General features: G+C 35.7%; 1 protein-coding gene across 8 annotated transcripts in view; it reads right to left on the reverse strand.

Annotated features, from left to right (window-relative positions):
- The window catches only part of LOC124233768 (unconventional myosin-IXa), a 289,503-nt gene that overhangs the window by 180,712 nt on the left and 92,359 nt on the right, over positions 1–16,432 (reverse strand). For all 8 annotated transcript variants that reach the window (XR_006887148.1, XM_046650967.1, XM_046651007.1 and 5 more), the window contains 3 exons: positions 15,210–15,336; positions 9,206–9,295; positions 2,531–2,647 (listed from right to left, as the gene is read on the reverse strand). Coding sequence is in view for 7 of the 8 variants with exons in the window: in XM_046650967.1 (XP_046506923.1) it covers positions 2,531–2,647; positions 9,206–9,295; positions 15,210–15,336 (334 nt within the window). In the remaining variant the exon portion in view is untranslated. The remainder of the gene's footprint in view (positions 1–2,530; positions 2,648–9,205; positions 9,296–15,209; positions 15,337–16,432) is intronic.

Here is a 16,432-nt window from a genome sequence, read left to right on the forward strand (position 1 = left end):
CATTTTATCAGGGGCCGGGCACGGTGGCGCAGCAGTTAAGTGCATATGTTCTGCTTCAGCAGCCTGGGGTTCACCAGTTTGGATCCCGGGTGCAGACATGGCACCGCATGGCAAGCCATGCTGTGGCAGGCGTCCCACACATAAAATAGAGGAAGATGGGCATGGATGTTAGCTCAGGGCCAGTCTTCCTAAGCAAAAAGAGGAGGAGTGGCAGCAGATGTTAGCTCAGGGTTAATCTTCAAAAAAAAAAATTATCGAAAAAGAAATTGTTCAAAAGAAAACAGTTCAGTGGTTACCAGAGGAAGAGGGGTCAGGGGCGGGCATAGGGGGTGAAGTGGAGCCTTATATGGTGACAGACAAGAAATAATGTGCAACTGAAATCTCACATCAATGTAAACTACTATGAACTCAATAAAAAGTAAAAAAAATTACGGATTACATTTTTTAAAGAAAAAAATTGTTCGAGGTTTGTCACATTAAATAGTTATAAAAGGATTATAACAAAAAACAATCCTTTCTTCAACCTCAGTTTCGGCTCCCTAAAGTCAACAACACTCAAATCTTTTAGCTATTTGGTATGAAATAGTAATAGTATAGCACACAAATATTTATTCTTCTATTTCTTGATATTTTACTTCTAGAATTTATCTTCTAACTTCTTACTATGGTTGATGAGTATTCAGTTCTAAAACCTCCAAACCAACATTCTTGTCACTACCTCATCTCATTCTTTCTTTCTTTTTTTTTGAGGCAGATTACCCCTGAGCTAACTACTGCCAGTTCTCCTCTTTTTGCTGAGGAAACCTGGCCCTGAGCTAACATCTGTGCCCATCTTCCTCTACTTTATATATGGGACGCCTACCACAGCATGGCGTGCCAAGCAGTGCCATGTCCACACCCAGGATCTGAACCAGCGAACCTCAGGCCACTGAGAAGCAGAACGTGCGCACTTAACCGCTGCGCCACCGGGCTGGCCCCCTACTTCATCTCATTCTTAAAATACAGTTGTATGACAATTTTGGTTAAATAAAAACAACTTTTCTCTGCTGGTGCTAAGAGAGACACTGGGCAAATCAATGTAATAAGCGATAAATAGTTAAGAGATTTTTAAAAGTCTCCATTAAGAGTATTTTGTTTGATTAATTCTGTTGACTAATGCTAAGCCTTTATGAAAAACAGTGAAAATTATTATCTTCAAAAATAAGTCAATGTGGTAAATTAGATTGCAATTAAAATTAATTTTCTAACTGTGGTCTTACTCAAAGCATGAAAAGTTCATATAAAAGCAATTTTACATTTGAGACAATAGGATTAAGTAAGAAACATGACATTCCTAATCAGTCTGAAAAGGTAGACTATTCCATAAAAGCTGTTGGGAAATAAAAATGGATTTGAAATTATTAAAGTTAAATATCTAAAATCTGCCATATTAAAAAATAAATTCCAATTGGAAAAAAAGGCCTGAGCATAAAAAATTAAATTCTAAAAGTATGCCAATAAATATTTTATTATCTTGGGCTGGAAGAGGCTTCTCCATGGAAGAAACATAAATAAAACCCAGAACAATAAAGGAAAAGAATGACAGAATTAACTGCACAAAAAAATTTAAAACATATGAGCTCAAAAAGACAACATAAACAAATCTTAAAAGTCAAGAGAAAATATTTGCAATATATATCAAACTATGAGTCTCTGCAATATCCACAATGACTCCTAAAAAGAAATAACAAAAAGACAAAATGAACAACTTAAAAATAGAAAAAATATATAACAATATAATAAAAGATATAAAACATGAGAAGATACTTGACGTTCATCTATCATTGAAAAGACTGGCAATAAAATGGGATAGTCTTCCTTATCAGATTCGCAGATGAAAATAGATAATATCCACTGTGAGTAAAGGTGTAGGGAAATAGGTACTTTCATACAATAATAGTGGAAGTGCAGTCTTTTTTGAAAAGCAATTTAGCAATAGCTACCAAAATTTTAAAATGTACATAAATTATATATAGACACATATAAATGTATATAAATTACATTCTGAGGATTTTATCCTAAAGAAATGTGCACAAAGAATATTTGTTACATCATTGTATATAACAATACGACAAATTAATATATTTTTAATGGGAGAATTTATAGTACACATGCATACTATACAATATTAGAAAATTATTAAAAATAATGAGGTCTAGATATATTTCAAGACACACTAGGTAAAATAACACAAGTTAGAAACAATATAGATAGCATGATTCTATTTTTATGTTTAAAAGCAACTCTGTATATATACATCTACAGGAATGTAAGCAGATAAGAAAAAAGGTCTGGAAAGACACAGGGAACAACAGTGTCCCTGAATACGGTAATGAAAACAGAAATAAGGAGGGAAACAGTAGGGAATACAGATAAAAGGTGATTCTCACTTATTATTCCATATAATTCTGTGTTTTTAAATTTCATGTATTAACTATTTTACTAAAACAGTTTTCCAGGAAAAATATATAATAATCTAATGTATGTCTACCTTGATATTTTGCTCCAAATCTTTACTATTCAAAAGTGCATGATTAATCCGAAAAACTATCCAGTCAAACAAGGCACTATATAAGGACTTAGCCATGGAGTTCCTCACTGTCACAGCCTGAAAAGAAAGAAAAGGGTTAGGAATACAAGTGAAATTGGCAATAATCTAAGATATCATAACAAAGTGTGCTTTGCTCTCATGAAAGAAAGAAATCTTACTATCCTGAATTAGAAAGTAATTTTTCTCTCAATATATATAGCCTGTAATCGAAGTTTTCTATATATACTCATTAATTTAGTTCAACTCAGGGAATCTAGGCTAAAACTGCCATGAAAGATAAGGAAAACAAAATGTAGGTCACACAATTCAAAAATTTTACTGAAAATTGGGGTATATCTTTAACCCAGTAAAGAAGGTAAAATAGAAAGTTTACAAACAAATGAACCTTGCCAGCTAAAGTCAGGAAGAGTATTCCAGACAGAGGAATAAACCTGTGAGCGAAAAGGCATCAGTTATCTGTAGAATTTTAGTCAGACTCTTAAAAGTTAATTATAATACCACCACAATTACATTCCTGGTTGTCATCAGCTTGTCATCCACAGTGACCTCTAGAATTTCTCCATCCCAAGACAGAGTAACAATTCCTTCATTATCGAGTCAACGTAATTTACTTTTTCCCTCACTTTAAGCTTTTCCCAGTTTATGAAAACTACTGTCTGCTCAATTTTTCTGTAAATCTGAAACAGTTCTAAAAAGTAAAGTCTATTAGTTAAAGTAAGTTCAATAATTAGGAAGTACTACAATCTAAAACAAAGAAGGGGGCACATATCTTAGAGAAGTGAATCTTAGCACTTGGAAGAGTACAAATCCTAATAATTTATAGTCTAGGGACCTATTTTGAAGCTTGTATATTCAGGCACACATTTATATCTCTGCTCACAAGTTTAGAGGAAGTACAAGGTAATGATTAAGAGCTAGATTATCTTCCAATTCCAGTTTCTCTACTTATTCTAGCTATGTGACCTTGGTCAAGTTACTTAAACTTTTAGGTTGCAGTGAACACATTTGTAAAACAAAGATAATACTACAAACTGTCACATAGATGATTAATTTCAGTGAAAAAAAATTGTAAGCTTCAAGTTTCTAGACCACAAAATAATGACCTAAACCATTACCTACATAGGAAAGAGAAGACAGGTATCAAATTCTCTGTCTTCAACAGCAGAAACTTGAAAAGAGGAAAATGTTTACAAGTTCCAAGAGAAAAAGGAATGTGGCCCTAGGATTCTATACTCAAGCAAGTTATCAACAAATTATCTTTAAAATATCAATAGTAGAATATATAGACAGAATAACCATTCTGTTTTTCCCCAAAGGGGGGAAAAAAAGAATGAAGACAATCAGATCAAATTCAGCAAAAGTAAAATATTTTAAAACTAAATAAACAAGCATAAGACACAAAAACAATACAAAAAAATAACAGTTATCACAATAAATATAAATAATGTATATTTTTAGTTAAAAGGCAGACCTTCATATTCAATTAAAAACTAAAACCTACATATTTGTGGTTTATATTAAGTACTATTTTTATAAAATATCATAGTCAGATGGAATCCAGATATACCAAAATGCACCAATAAAATGCCTAGTTACCCCATTACTCCCAGTATTAGACTTTCAGCCTCTTTTCTCTGAAATGCAGTCCTGCCTATCATGGCTTAATCTCAATAAGCCCAAATATCAATTAATATTTTCCCACCCGTACAGCTAAAGACTACATGCCGTATTATAACCATGTCCTTCTGGCCCTCTTCTGGGCAGGATGCCAACCATCAGGGATTTATAACAATCCAGGGCCTGGCCAACCTGAATCTTAACTTATCTCACTCAAAGAACATCACGTCTTGAAGGAACACAGAGCCCTTTCGCATGAGCTACGGTTCCGGGATGGCTAGTCACACCAAGGACAGTCCCTCTTGGCAAGCACTTTTGTTCTCCTGTCTATATAAGCAGCACCCTCTCCACTCGTGGTAGTGGTAACTCTGTCCAGCTGGCCTCCACTGGACACTCTCCACAAGTAAGACTTAATAAACCCTTATGTCTCATATGCTGTCTCCAGGTCTTTTCTTCCGACTCTCCACAACCTATCCCACACTGCTTGCCCAACTGGACGTGTGGCCAGACAATTGGTAAACCAGCCAGGAGACCGAGGAAACCCCCATGAGCACCGAGACTAGGGGCAATGGGAAGGGGAAATCTTCAGGGGAAATTCCAAGTTGGTCAGTGTCCTCATATGGGAGCCAGTCACAGCCCTTCTAGATAGACAGGGCCTACTGCATGAGTATGGGGACACCCCAAAAATGTCCAAGGGCCTAGAGGGAGTCCTGGGCATGAAAAATATAGGGAAGAAGAACTGAGAGGCCCAGGAAGCAAGTCCATGGAAAGAGGGTAACAGTGTACCATGAGTCTGCACATCAGGTGACAACGCCACCAGGGAACCAATAAGCAGACGAGTTAGCTCAGATCTGTCTCCTGGAAGAAGTGCCAGCCGAAAGAGTGGCAGAGTGGCTACACCAGAAGACTGGACACAAAGGACCTCACGGGCCAATGCCAAGGCCTGGGGCCTCCCCCTATGCAATGCTGACATAGTACAGATCTGCCAGGCGTGCCCTTCTTCTTCCTTGCTGAGACCCCAGGGCCACTCCCCAGGACACAGGCCAAATCACCAGAGGCAATCAGCCCACTCAACGCTGGCAGGTAGACTACATCAGGCCCTTGCCCCTTTCTGATGGCTGCCGATATACCCTTACCTGAGTGAACACGAATACAGGACTGCTGCAGGCATATTCTAGCAAACAGGCTACAGAAAAGACCACCTAGAGACCTAGAACACCTCTGCACTGTGTACGGTACTCCCATTGACATCGACAGTAACCAAGGTACACATTTTACCGGCCACAAGGTACAGATGTGGACTGACCAAATGGACATACATGGGCATTGTCACCTATCATACAACCCCACAGCCACGAGACTAGTGGAACAAACGAATGGCTTGCTGAAAAAATAATTAAGGTCAGAAGATAGGACCCTAGCCCAGTGGATGAGACGCCTAACAACAGCCGTAGATCAACTAAATGAACATGAAAGACACACTGGACCTAGTGTATATCAGATGTTCACACAAGAACCCAATACAACAGTACATCTACAGACAACAGCCCACAAAGCAGAAAAGCTACAACCATAGATAAGCACTCAGAACAACTTGCTTTTGCCTCTGCCAAAAGTACTCCCTACTGGGACCCACATGGTCACTTGGCCCTGGGACTGGCAGATGGAGCCCCACTGGTGTGGTCTCTTAGCCCCTAGGGGACAGACTTAGAACAGAATATCACAGTAACACCCTTTATTGTGGGAAGGTCACCCAAAACCTCCAAACTTACTAATCCAGGGCCTCTGATTCATTCCCCAAGGCAGTGTCATCCTTTCCCTCTAGAGTGTCGTTCCTCCCTTATCCTATACCTCTACAACCGTGTGTGTCTTGTTGGACAGTCATGACCTCCCTGTTTTAGTTCTCTCTAAACACCTTACTTTTTGTCCTCAGGACAACATCTGCCAACTTCTTCACTGATTGGGCACACACCATTACTGACTTACAAAATCACTCCAATTGCTGGGTATGTAGCAAGCTGTCTCTCTCTCTTCAACCATGGGGTTACCATGGCAGAAAGAGTTCTTTGGCATTCTTGCCTTTTTGTATTGCTTGTATATTCTACCTGTGCTCTTTACGGCTGTTGTGGTACATAGTTGCAATGCTCCTGTATGTCTCTGGCCCAAGGGAAACTGCAGAAGATGGCATGATAAAATTGTAAGGGCCATTCAGACACACGGAGGGTAGAGTATAGGGCCATAGCCCACACGCTGTATTACAACCATGTGTCCTTCCGGCCCTCTTCTGGGCAGGATGCCAACCAGCTGGGATCTGTAATGATCCAGGGCCTGGCCAAGCCAATCTTAACTTATCTCACTCAAAGAACATCACATCTTGAAGGAAGACAGAGCCCTTCCACGTGAGCTACTGTTCCTGGGAACACTAGTTGTACCAAGGACAGTTCCTCTTGGCAAGCACATAGCCTTTTGCTCCCATCTGTATAAGCAACCCTCTCTCTGCTCGTGGGAGCGGTAACTCCATCCAGCTGGCTGCCACTGGACACCCGAGTGGGTGCACAACTTCGTCCAGCCAGCCGCCACTGAACACTCCCCACCAGAAAGACCCAATAAACCCTTAAGTCTTGTATGCCATCTCAGGGTCTCTTCTTTGGTTTCTCTGCAATCTATCCTGCACAGCTTGCCCAACTGGGTATGCAACCAAACACCACCCAAACAAGATCTCATTTAGTGTTTCCTATCTCACTGAATGGTACCAATATTCTTATAGATGTGTAAGCCAGAAAATTAGGATTCATCCTTGTATCTCCTTCTTCCTCCTCGTTTCCCATTAAGCAAATCATTGCCAGGTCCTGTTGATTTTACCATCTAAATTTCTTTCTTTTTAAATATATCCATTACTCCCTATCAGTATGTCATCATTCTGGACAAAGCAGTAAACACCTTTCTCCTCAGGAGTACTACTACAGGCCTCAAACTCATCTTTCCACATTCACTCTTGCCTGCAGTGTTAGACAAAATCCTATAATGGCCCCAAGGTTCCCAAACCCTGGTGTACATGTTCTGTATAACCCCTCTCCTTAAGTGTAGGCAGGACTGTAAATATGATGCATTTCACTCCTGTAACTATCTAATGTTATATGATAAAGGCGAAGGGACTTTAAAGATATAATTATGGCCCAATATCAGCTAATTTTTTAGTCAGAGATTATTGTGGACAGAGCTGACTTAATCAGAGAAAGCTCTTAAAAAGGACTGAATCCTTTCATCAGATTCTCCTGCTGGCCTTGAAGAAGCAAACTGCCATAGTATGGACAGGAACATACGGCAGAAAATGGCAAGTAGACTCTAGCTGCTGAGAATGGCCCCTGACAGCCAACGGGAAATTGAGGATCTCAGTCCTAAAACTGTAAGCAACTGACTCCTATTGATAATCTGTGAACTTGGAAGAGGATGTTGAGTCTCAGATGAGATCACAGCTTTGATGGACATCTTGACTTCAGCCTGGTGAAACCCTGAGCAGAGGGTCTATCTAACCAGTGTCCAGACTGATGATCCATGGAAACTGCCAGATAATAAATCTGTGTTGTATTAAGTCACTAAGTTTGTTACACAGCTATAGAAAACAAATAAACTCTCCAACTGATTCTTCACACTGCTGCCAGAGTGCTCCTTTAAAAAAAAAAAAAAAAAAACACACTTTTTTCACTAAAAACATTTGAAAAGCTTTCCACTGCTCTTCAAATAAATATTAAAATCCTTAAGAACTACTCCTCATTTTACCCCTAATGCCTAGCACATTTCTGGGCATAAAGACGGTTTTCAAATATTTACTAAACAAACAAATAAATATACCAAACAAATGTAAACAAAAATAAAGCAGGGGCTACAAAAAGTTGAATTTGAAAATGTAAATAAAGAAATATTTTATAATGAAAAAAGTTGTGAACAAAATATAAAAGTACTAAACTTTTATGTAAAAGAAGGGCAAGATTCTTTAAAAGGTTTGGCTTTTTCTGTTGTTTAGAAAGGAGCTCTCAAAGTTGGAGACTATACAATACAATATAAGATACCTGACATAATGAAGAAATGTAGACTTGTACATACGGTTAGGAGGGACCTCAAAAAGTGGGATAAATTGATCAGTGTCAGCCTAGTAAGCATTCTTTACAGTTCAATCACTATTTCCCCATCTCTGTGTCTTCTAATCTCATATTCCTGTCCCATTTTTTTTAACTTTTTTTTTTTAGTTGTTAAAGGAAATTTCCTATTTGTTTTTGGTTATTTTTCAGCTTTTTTCCCGTCCTATTTTTACACTAACTGTCATAGTTTGATTTCTCATCACTTGCAGAAAATTACACTATAAAATAGTAGGTGTTTCAATAATTTTCCTACTCCTATACACCTGAGTATAATAATAATAATAATGATAATTACAATAACAATAATGGTTCACTATAGCAATAAATCTCACCTGAAGGCTCACTATACAGATGATATTTAAAGCCATGGGACTGGGTGAGATAATCTGGACAAAGAATATAGAGAAGAAAAAACAAAGACTGTGTCCTAGGGCACCCCATCTTTTAGAGGTCAGGAAGAAAATAAAAGGCAAAAAGAAGTGAAAAGCAGTGGCCAACACTGAAAAAGTAAACAGAAGAGTATGATGTGCTAGAAGATAAGAAACTGTCAAAAAGGAATAATCGAGTCAAACACTGCTCATTTATAATTCTACCTATCATCTATTCACCTCATATTAATATGAAACTTAAGAATGATGAACAGATTAAGATCCTTGGGAAAAAATGTAAGTTTATTCCTTAAAATCACATTCCACTTTAAGTTTCCAAGTTGACGGAAAGCTCACAAATTTCAAGGGCACAGAAAATACTTCAATCAACGCTCTTTGTCGTTATTTTCCTTCTGTTAAGAGAAAGAACACAAACCCAAACTTCTAAGAAAGTTCAGCACACTTTGATATCAAAGAAAACTTATTCATACCTCTGCCAGCTTATATGGTAAAATAAGCTTTTCTCCCACTGTCACAGTCTTCCTTGTAACTAATGCTTCACATAGCATCTCTTCTTTAACCTACACAGCAGAAAAGTAAATTCAATATATAAGATTTATGACAATGGGTAGAATTATTTACTGAAAAGCCAAATAGAGACAAAAAATTTAATGAGATTAGCAAATATATAATAGAGAAAAAACAAAAAAGCAATACACTGGGCAATTTAAATATTGGCCAAAGCGGAATTTAAGTGTCCCAATCACTCCACTTCCCCTCACAAAAAAGAAAACAAAGGGTAAAGAAGACAGACGGGTCTTTTAAATTAAAGTTTTCTTTCTTATCATAATAGAGAAATATGTTTCATTGTACAGGATATAGAAAATATAGAACAGTACAAAAACAATTTTAAGACAATCAACCATAATCCCACAACCTGGAGACAGGACTAAAAAGTGACAACACTTCTTGAATTCCAGGAACATTACCATCGGTACTTATTTATGTTTCGGATGTTTACTTTTATTTACAGATGTTAAACCTAATGATAAAATTGATACTTACTTTCTTCTCACACTCTCTCTAGAGGCAAATACTATCATGAATTTGACTGGTATCATTTCAGTTCATTTTTATACACACACACACATATATATCAGACGTATTCATAAACACCATATTATATTGTCAAGTGTATCTAACTCCTATTTGTATGGTATCATATTGCTCATATGTTTTTGCGATCTAACTATGTTGATAATTTAGATGAAGCTTATTCATTTTAACGTCTATATAGCATCCCAGTATATAAATTACCAGTGTGTAATCCATTTTCCTACTTGTAGGCAATTACATTGTTTACAATTTTGCACTATTAGAAAATAAACTGCAGTGAATATTCTTGCATATGAGTTCAAGAGTTTCCCTAAAGTATATACCTAAAAGTGGAATTACTAGGTTGTAGTGTACACATTTTCAACTTTACAGGATATTGCCAAACTCCTGTACACAGTTTTCATCAATCTGCTCTCTTAGCAGCAGCACTGAGAAATGTGAGAGTTCCTATTTCTTCGAACCTTGACTATACCTAGTATTATCAGACTTTTGATTCTTGTTTTGATTTTTGCCATGCTGATGGACATGAAATAGTAAAACATGAGCATTTTACAAAAGCATCCATATATAATAAAGACAGAACCTCCATAGAATTTTATGTAGATAGTATGATATAAAACATCACAAGCAAAAAAGATTAGATTACAAGGAGAAACTGAGTTACAAAATGATAGAGTGAGGCATTACCCTGCCACTAGCAATTCATGATAGATAGATCATTTTTTGAAATATGAGTACATGATAAAGAAAGTACACCTTCTTTTCGAGCATCCATTGCTAAATTCTCAAATTCTAAAAAATGGAAATAATTTGAGGTATATTACCTTTACAAAACGCAGTAAAACCAAAAGTGAACAGCCAAAGTTTCAATATAAAACCTCAACCTTTCAGACATATTTAAAATACTTTGAGGAACAAAAACAAAATAATACTAATTACAGAAAAATGACAAAACTAAGGGAAAATATATGTGAAAAAAAAACTGTCATATTGTGAGGTATATATTTCTACATTTAAGCAATTATTATTAAAAGTGAACACTTAAAAATAAATGGTCTACGCAGCAGACTCAAGAAATTTTTTTAAAGGAACAAACAAATGTAAGCTGGCAAGAACATGGAGCAAAAGTCACTTCCAGACATTTGTATAAATTGATACACCACTGCAGAGAATCATTTGTCAGTATCAGTAAAGCTCAATAGGTGTATATACCATATCCAAAAAGTTCGACTCCATGGACTATATCCAAGAATAATTCTCACACATTTTAACAAGGAGACGTACAAGAATGCCTATCATAGCACTATCTATAAATGGAAAATTACAAACAATTCAATGCCCACTAAAAAAGATAGATTATGTTTTATTCATACAATGCAATTATATACAGCAGCTAAAAAAAAAGAATCTAGACTATAAATCAGCATTGAAAAATCTCAAAAATATAATATGAAATGAAAAAGTCATGTTTTAGAATGATCCATACAGTATAATGTTTACATAAGTCTGAAAACATGCAGAACAAAACAAAATATTCTGTATGGAAATATCTATCTATTCTGAAAATAGAAAACAAGAATGGGAATGATAACCACCAAATTTATAATAGTGTGCACTTCTGGTGGGGGCAGAGTACATAACGGTATTCAATTATATGCAATGTATTATTGCTTGGGTGGAGTTGTGAGTACACAGGTGTTTATTATATCGTTTTCTATATACAGTGTGTGTTGAAAACATTTCATAATTTAACAGAGAAAAATGAAGAAAATGTTAAAAACAGAAATTAATACTAACAAGTAAGATGTAGAACTGATAAATCTAAAGCCCAATTATTTGAAAATAAGAAATGAAAGACAAATCTCACATAAATCAAAAGAACAAATTAAGAAACACAAACAGAAAGCTAACACCACAGAAAAATGTTTTAAACATTAACAGAATATTTTACAAAGAACACAAAAACAATAAATTTTAAACATTTAAGCAACACATGATTTCCTAGAAAAATACAAATTATCAAAATTAACTAAAGCAAGATTTGAAAATCTTAAAAACTTAGTTAACACAAAACAAACCAAAAGGACATCAAACACAGTTGGTCACAGAGTTGGTATCTCTCAAATCTTTAAGGAACATATTATTCTCTGCTAATGATTCTTCTCTTAAACGTAGGAAAAAACTTAAAAGGATGAAAAACTATCCAACTCATTTTTAGAAATTAGCTTAATGTTGGCACTAAAACCTGACAATGATTGTACACGGAGCCACACACATACACACAAATCATACAAAATACTCTAGTCCTGTTTATTATATTTGATAAACATCCTAAAGAAAATATTAATAAGTTTATGATATTTTAATCAGCTACCTCTATAATTTTCCAAATATTCTTAGTTGCACATATATGACATTTAAAATTAAAAAATAAACTTTATTAATACAAATAATTAGCAATGGGCTCAATATCCAATCTACAAAGTTTCTCATATTCACCTAAATGAGAAACTGATACATATGTTAAAAATCCCTCCTTTATATTGTTTCAAAAGATGTTAAAATATACTCAGATACATAAATCTGCTAAAAACTGAACAGTTTTTGTTAACAGTGATGGTTCTAATATCTCATAACAAAAACATGCTCCACAATTACCCAAATTAATCTATTGGAGCTTGTCCATCTTTCAATAATTTCACAACTATCTATCCCAAATAGAATTTAGTAAACAAAAGACTCCAAACATTCACCGTTGCTTGAGGTAACTACAAAAAAATAATGGGAAAAAAATCGAACCATTATTTATGAAACATTTGTTCTTAGAAACTAAGTCTCTATTTATCATTGAATTCAATCACTTTGGAAGGAGGGGCATTAAATTAAATCTTAACTAAAGAGTTTACATTTTAATTAAGCCACTTACTGTGCTTATCTTTGTTTTATCTCAACGAAAGCCTTAAGGTTGCCAAGTATTAGTATCAATTTTAAGCAATTAGAGGAGATCATCTTTAAAAATAATTTCTAAGAACTAACTATAGGCACAATACCATGATAGGTCCTATCAGATCTCTAGCTCCTCAACTCTGAAAACATCTTCTTTCTACTTATTACCAAACCTCCATTCCTAGAACCTGTCCAAACTACACCTAACAAAGAATTTAAGAAGCTTGGGTTCAAAGGTGAGATTTTCTATCAAATTACATTTGCTGTTAGTCTAACTTTCACACTGGTAAGCCCAATTCTCAGAATTGGATTTCCCCTTTTTATCACTACCTGAGTTTCTCTTTGAATTGCCTGACTTGCTCTGAGCAGTCTCTCACCAAAGAAGGAATACTGGACAAGGACCAAAAGCTTTAGTACTTGCTGAATGCTTGAACTTACAAGACCACTAGCCACAATGCCATGTACTGCCATAATACCAATGTCTGACTAAGATATCACCTGAAATGCCTAACAGAAATACCATCTGTTCTCTGACCCTCATGACCCCCAACATTTACAATTTTCAAATACCACACTCCTGGTAGAACTTCTTTCCAATGAGTGAGTATCGTTCCAATGCAAGGTACTCCCTTTCTCCTGTTCCTTCTGCCAGGCTAACTCATTCCATTAAAGTTAATAAGCAACACCCAGGCATGTGCAAAATAACAAACTCTGTAAGGTTAGAAAAATAAGGAAGAGGCATCCTTTGCTCTCAAAGAGCACTGCAACCTCATAATGGACACAAACTAGTAAACAATTAACTTTCTGCTACAAAACCAAAATTAAATTACGCTAAATAGAAGCAAATGTACTATGCTGATGGAGTCAGTTTAGACCATTTAATAAGGTTAAATCCCATGAAGTGGCACATGAACCAAGATTTGAAAGATGAGTAATATTTGAATAGAAAAAAAGCAGCCTATTCATTATTGCAAAATACTGGAAAGAACCAAGTTGTCTTTCAATAGGTAAATGGATAAACTGTGGTACACCAATACAATGGAATATTGTTGTCAGAATGTTACCCAGTAATAAAGAGCAATGAGCTACCAAGCCACGAAAAGACACAGATGAATCTTAAATGCATACTGCTAAGTGAAACAAATCAGTCTGAAAAGGCTACATACTGCACGACTCCAATTACGTTATATTCTGGAAAAGGAAAATCTACAAAGCTAGTAAAAAGATCAGGGGTTTTGGAGAAGAGGGTTGAATAGGTGAACCATAGAGGATTTTTAGGGCAGTGTAATTTTGTATGATACTGTAATGGAGGACATATGACATTAGCATTTGTCACAACCCATACAGCACAAAGAGTGAACTTCAATATATACAAATTTTTAGAAAATTATTTAAGACACTGGGGGATCCTAGGAAAGAATGCAGACAATGACAAGAGAATCTTACTGTATGACAAATATATGAAACAACCTCACTGAAGGGGGTGGGAGGAAAAGGTGCTGACCTAGATTTGGAAAGGAATGGAGTCTGTAAAACTAAAGGTAAAAGGAACCGCACATAAGCACTGTACTCGAGTTGATAAAGTCTTTTCCCACCTGGGTATGGGTTAACAATTCTACTACTACTAAACACGAATACTAGAATTGAATAATTAAGGAAATGAATAGTAGATGGTGGGAGACAGGTTCCTCATTGTTAGAATGGTAGTTTACAGATAAGCAAGGGGAAAAGCATAGAATGATAGATGTGATAACGGATTAGTTAGAAACATCATTATAGCCTCATGTTTATCTTTATATACATATAGATGGTTACATAAAGATATTTGTAGATATGTGAATATACACACATATATTTCCTTGCTCTGTCAGATGGGAGGGCCTATAAAAACCAACACCTCTTTTAATATGAATCTAGCAAGATAAGAAGTTAGTGGGGAAAATATGAGAAATCATCACTCCAGGAAGAAAGATTAAGGTAATAAAAACCTTGATATGGGAAGAAGCATGATGAGAGATGAAGACCTTTGGTTCTGATTTGGCCACGAAGAAAGAAAAAGTAGCACCCTTTCTCTCCGTCCAGATAGCCCATCTTCAAATAAAATAATCTAAACAAAATCTTAGTATGAGAAGATAGCTCAAATACAGAAGGGGAAAAACAAGCAAAGGCCTAGAACATTATACAATCTAGAATGAAATATTCACCCTATCCAGCAAATTCAGGGGTTATGGATATCTGGGGAAAGGCAAGGCAGGAGAGAAAATCCAAATCTTCTACAGATTCTGGTACACTATGTAGCAAAAAATCCCATCTTTTGGAGAAACACCATTAATAAAAAGCATTAACCCATCTACACTCTCAAAATAGTTATACAAAATAAAAACTGAGAAGTCATGCAGTATTTGAAATGAAAACTTAGATGTAATCACTCACTTCTAATAATTCTGAGACAATAGGCAGAATTTCAGGATTGCAGATATCTATGGAGTCATCCCGGTATGTCTTCTTTTTATAACAGATATTACCCAAATGTAGTATTGCTGAGAGAAGAGAGAAAATCCTGCGAAAATAAAACCACAAATTATGGCTTGCTTTTGTGCATTCTCTAAGCTTATTTCATTCTAAAATTCTAATCAAGCAAATTAATCAGTACAAATATGAAGTATTTAATCTTTAGAAAAAGAAGAAACACAGGAATAATAACTATAATAACTAAAATTTATTGAGCATTTCCTCTGTCAGGCACTGTGCAAAGTGCTTTACATAACTTTACTTTCAGTATTGTATCACGTATCAGACATAGTTGTTTGAAGGGGACTTTTGCTATTCATCTGAATCTGCTGTAGTTTGAAAAGTTCATGCCTTTCTAAATGCTTTTCATCCTGCCTGGAATGCCCTTTCCCTACAGTGTCTATTTCAGATCTACTCAATCAGAATCTTTAAAGGAAAGGCCTTGGAATCTGTAATTTTTAATCAAGTAGACTAGGTGATTTTTTTATTACTCGTTATATTTAAGAAGTGTTCTCCTACATCATATTATGGTGTAATATCGATAAATATTGTATATTTAGTATACTGATAGATGCTTTTTAAAAAACAGTATAAGGCCATTAGGGAATATTATCTAATATTAGGCCTCTACTGTGAAACATCTACATCTGGACCCTCCCTTCTGTTCTCCCCTCCTGTCTCAGAGGAACACGTGCCCCTCCTCCAAGCACAAACTAATCCCTCCACTTGTGCTCTACATCCCAGGAACTCCAGTTTACTCAGGAACATTTATATACCTACTTCCTGTCTTTCACCTGAACCTATAAGAACTTTCTATCAAAATAATCTCACGTTTACTTCTCTCTTATTTTAAACAATCTGTCCTAGATCCACATCTTCTCCTTCCTTTCACAAACAAGCCTATTGAAATGTTAACTTATACTCCTGTCGTCACTTTGTTATTCCCTATTTACTATCAGATTCTGGCATCTACCACCCACTGAAGTGTCTCACAGAGGTTACCAAAGACCTCTAAGTAACTAAGAAAAATATATTGTTTTTAACTTACCTCACATCTCAGAGGTATTTTTAACACAACTGAACACTCCATCTAAAGCCCTTCCTGGAACTCCATGTATACACACATCTTTGTGCCTTGTCCAGTA

Source organism: Equus quagga, chromosome 2 (genome assembly GCF_021613505.1).
Source record: "Equus quagga isolate Etosha38 chromosome 2, UCLA_HA_Equagga_1.0, whole genome shotgun sequence".
NCBI lineage: Eukaryota > Metazoa > Chordata > Mammalia > Perissodactyla > Equidae > Equus > Equus quagga.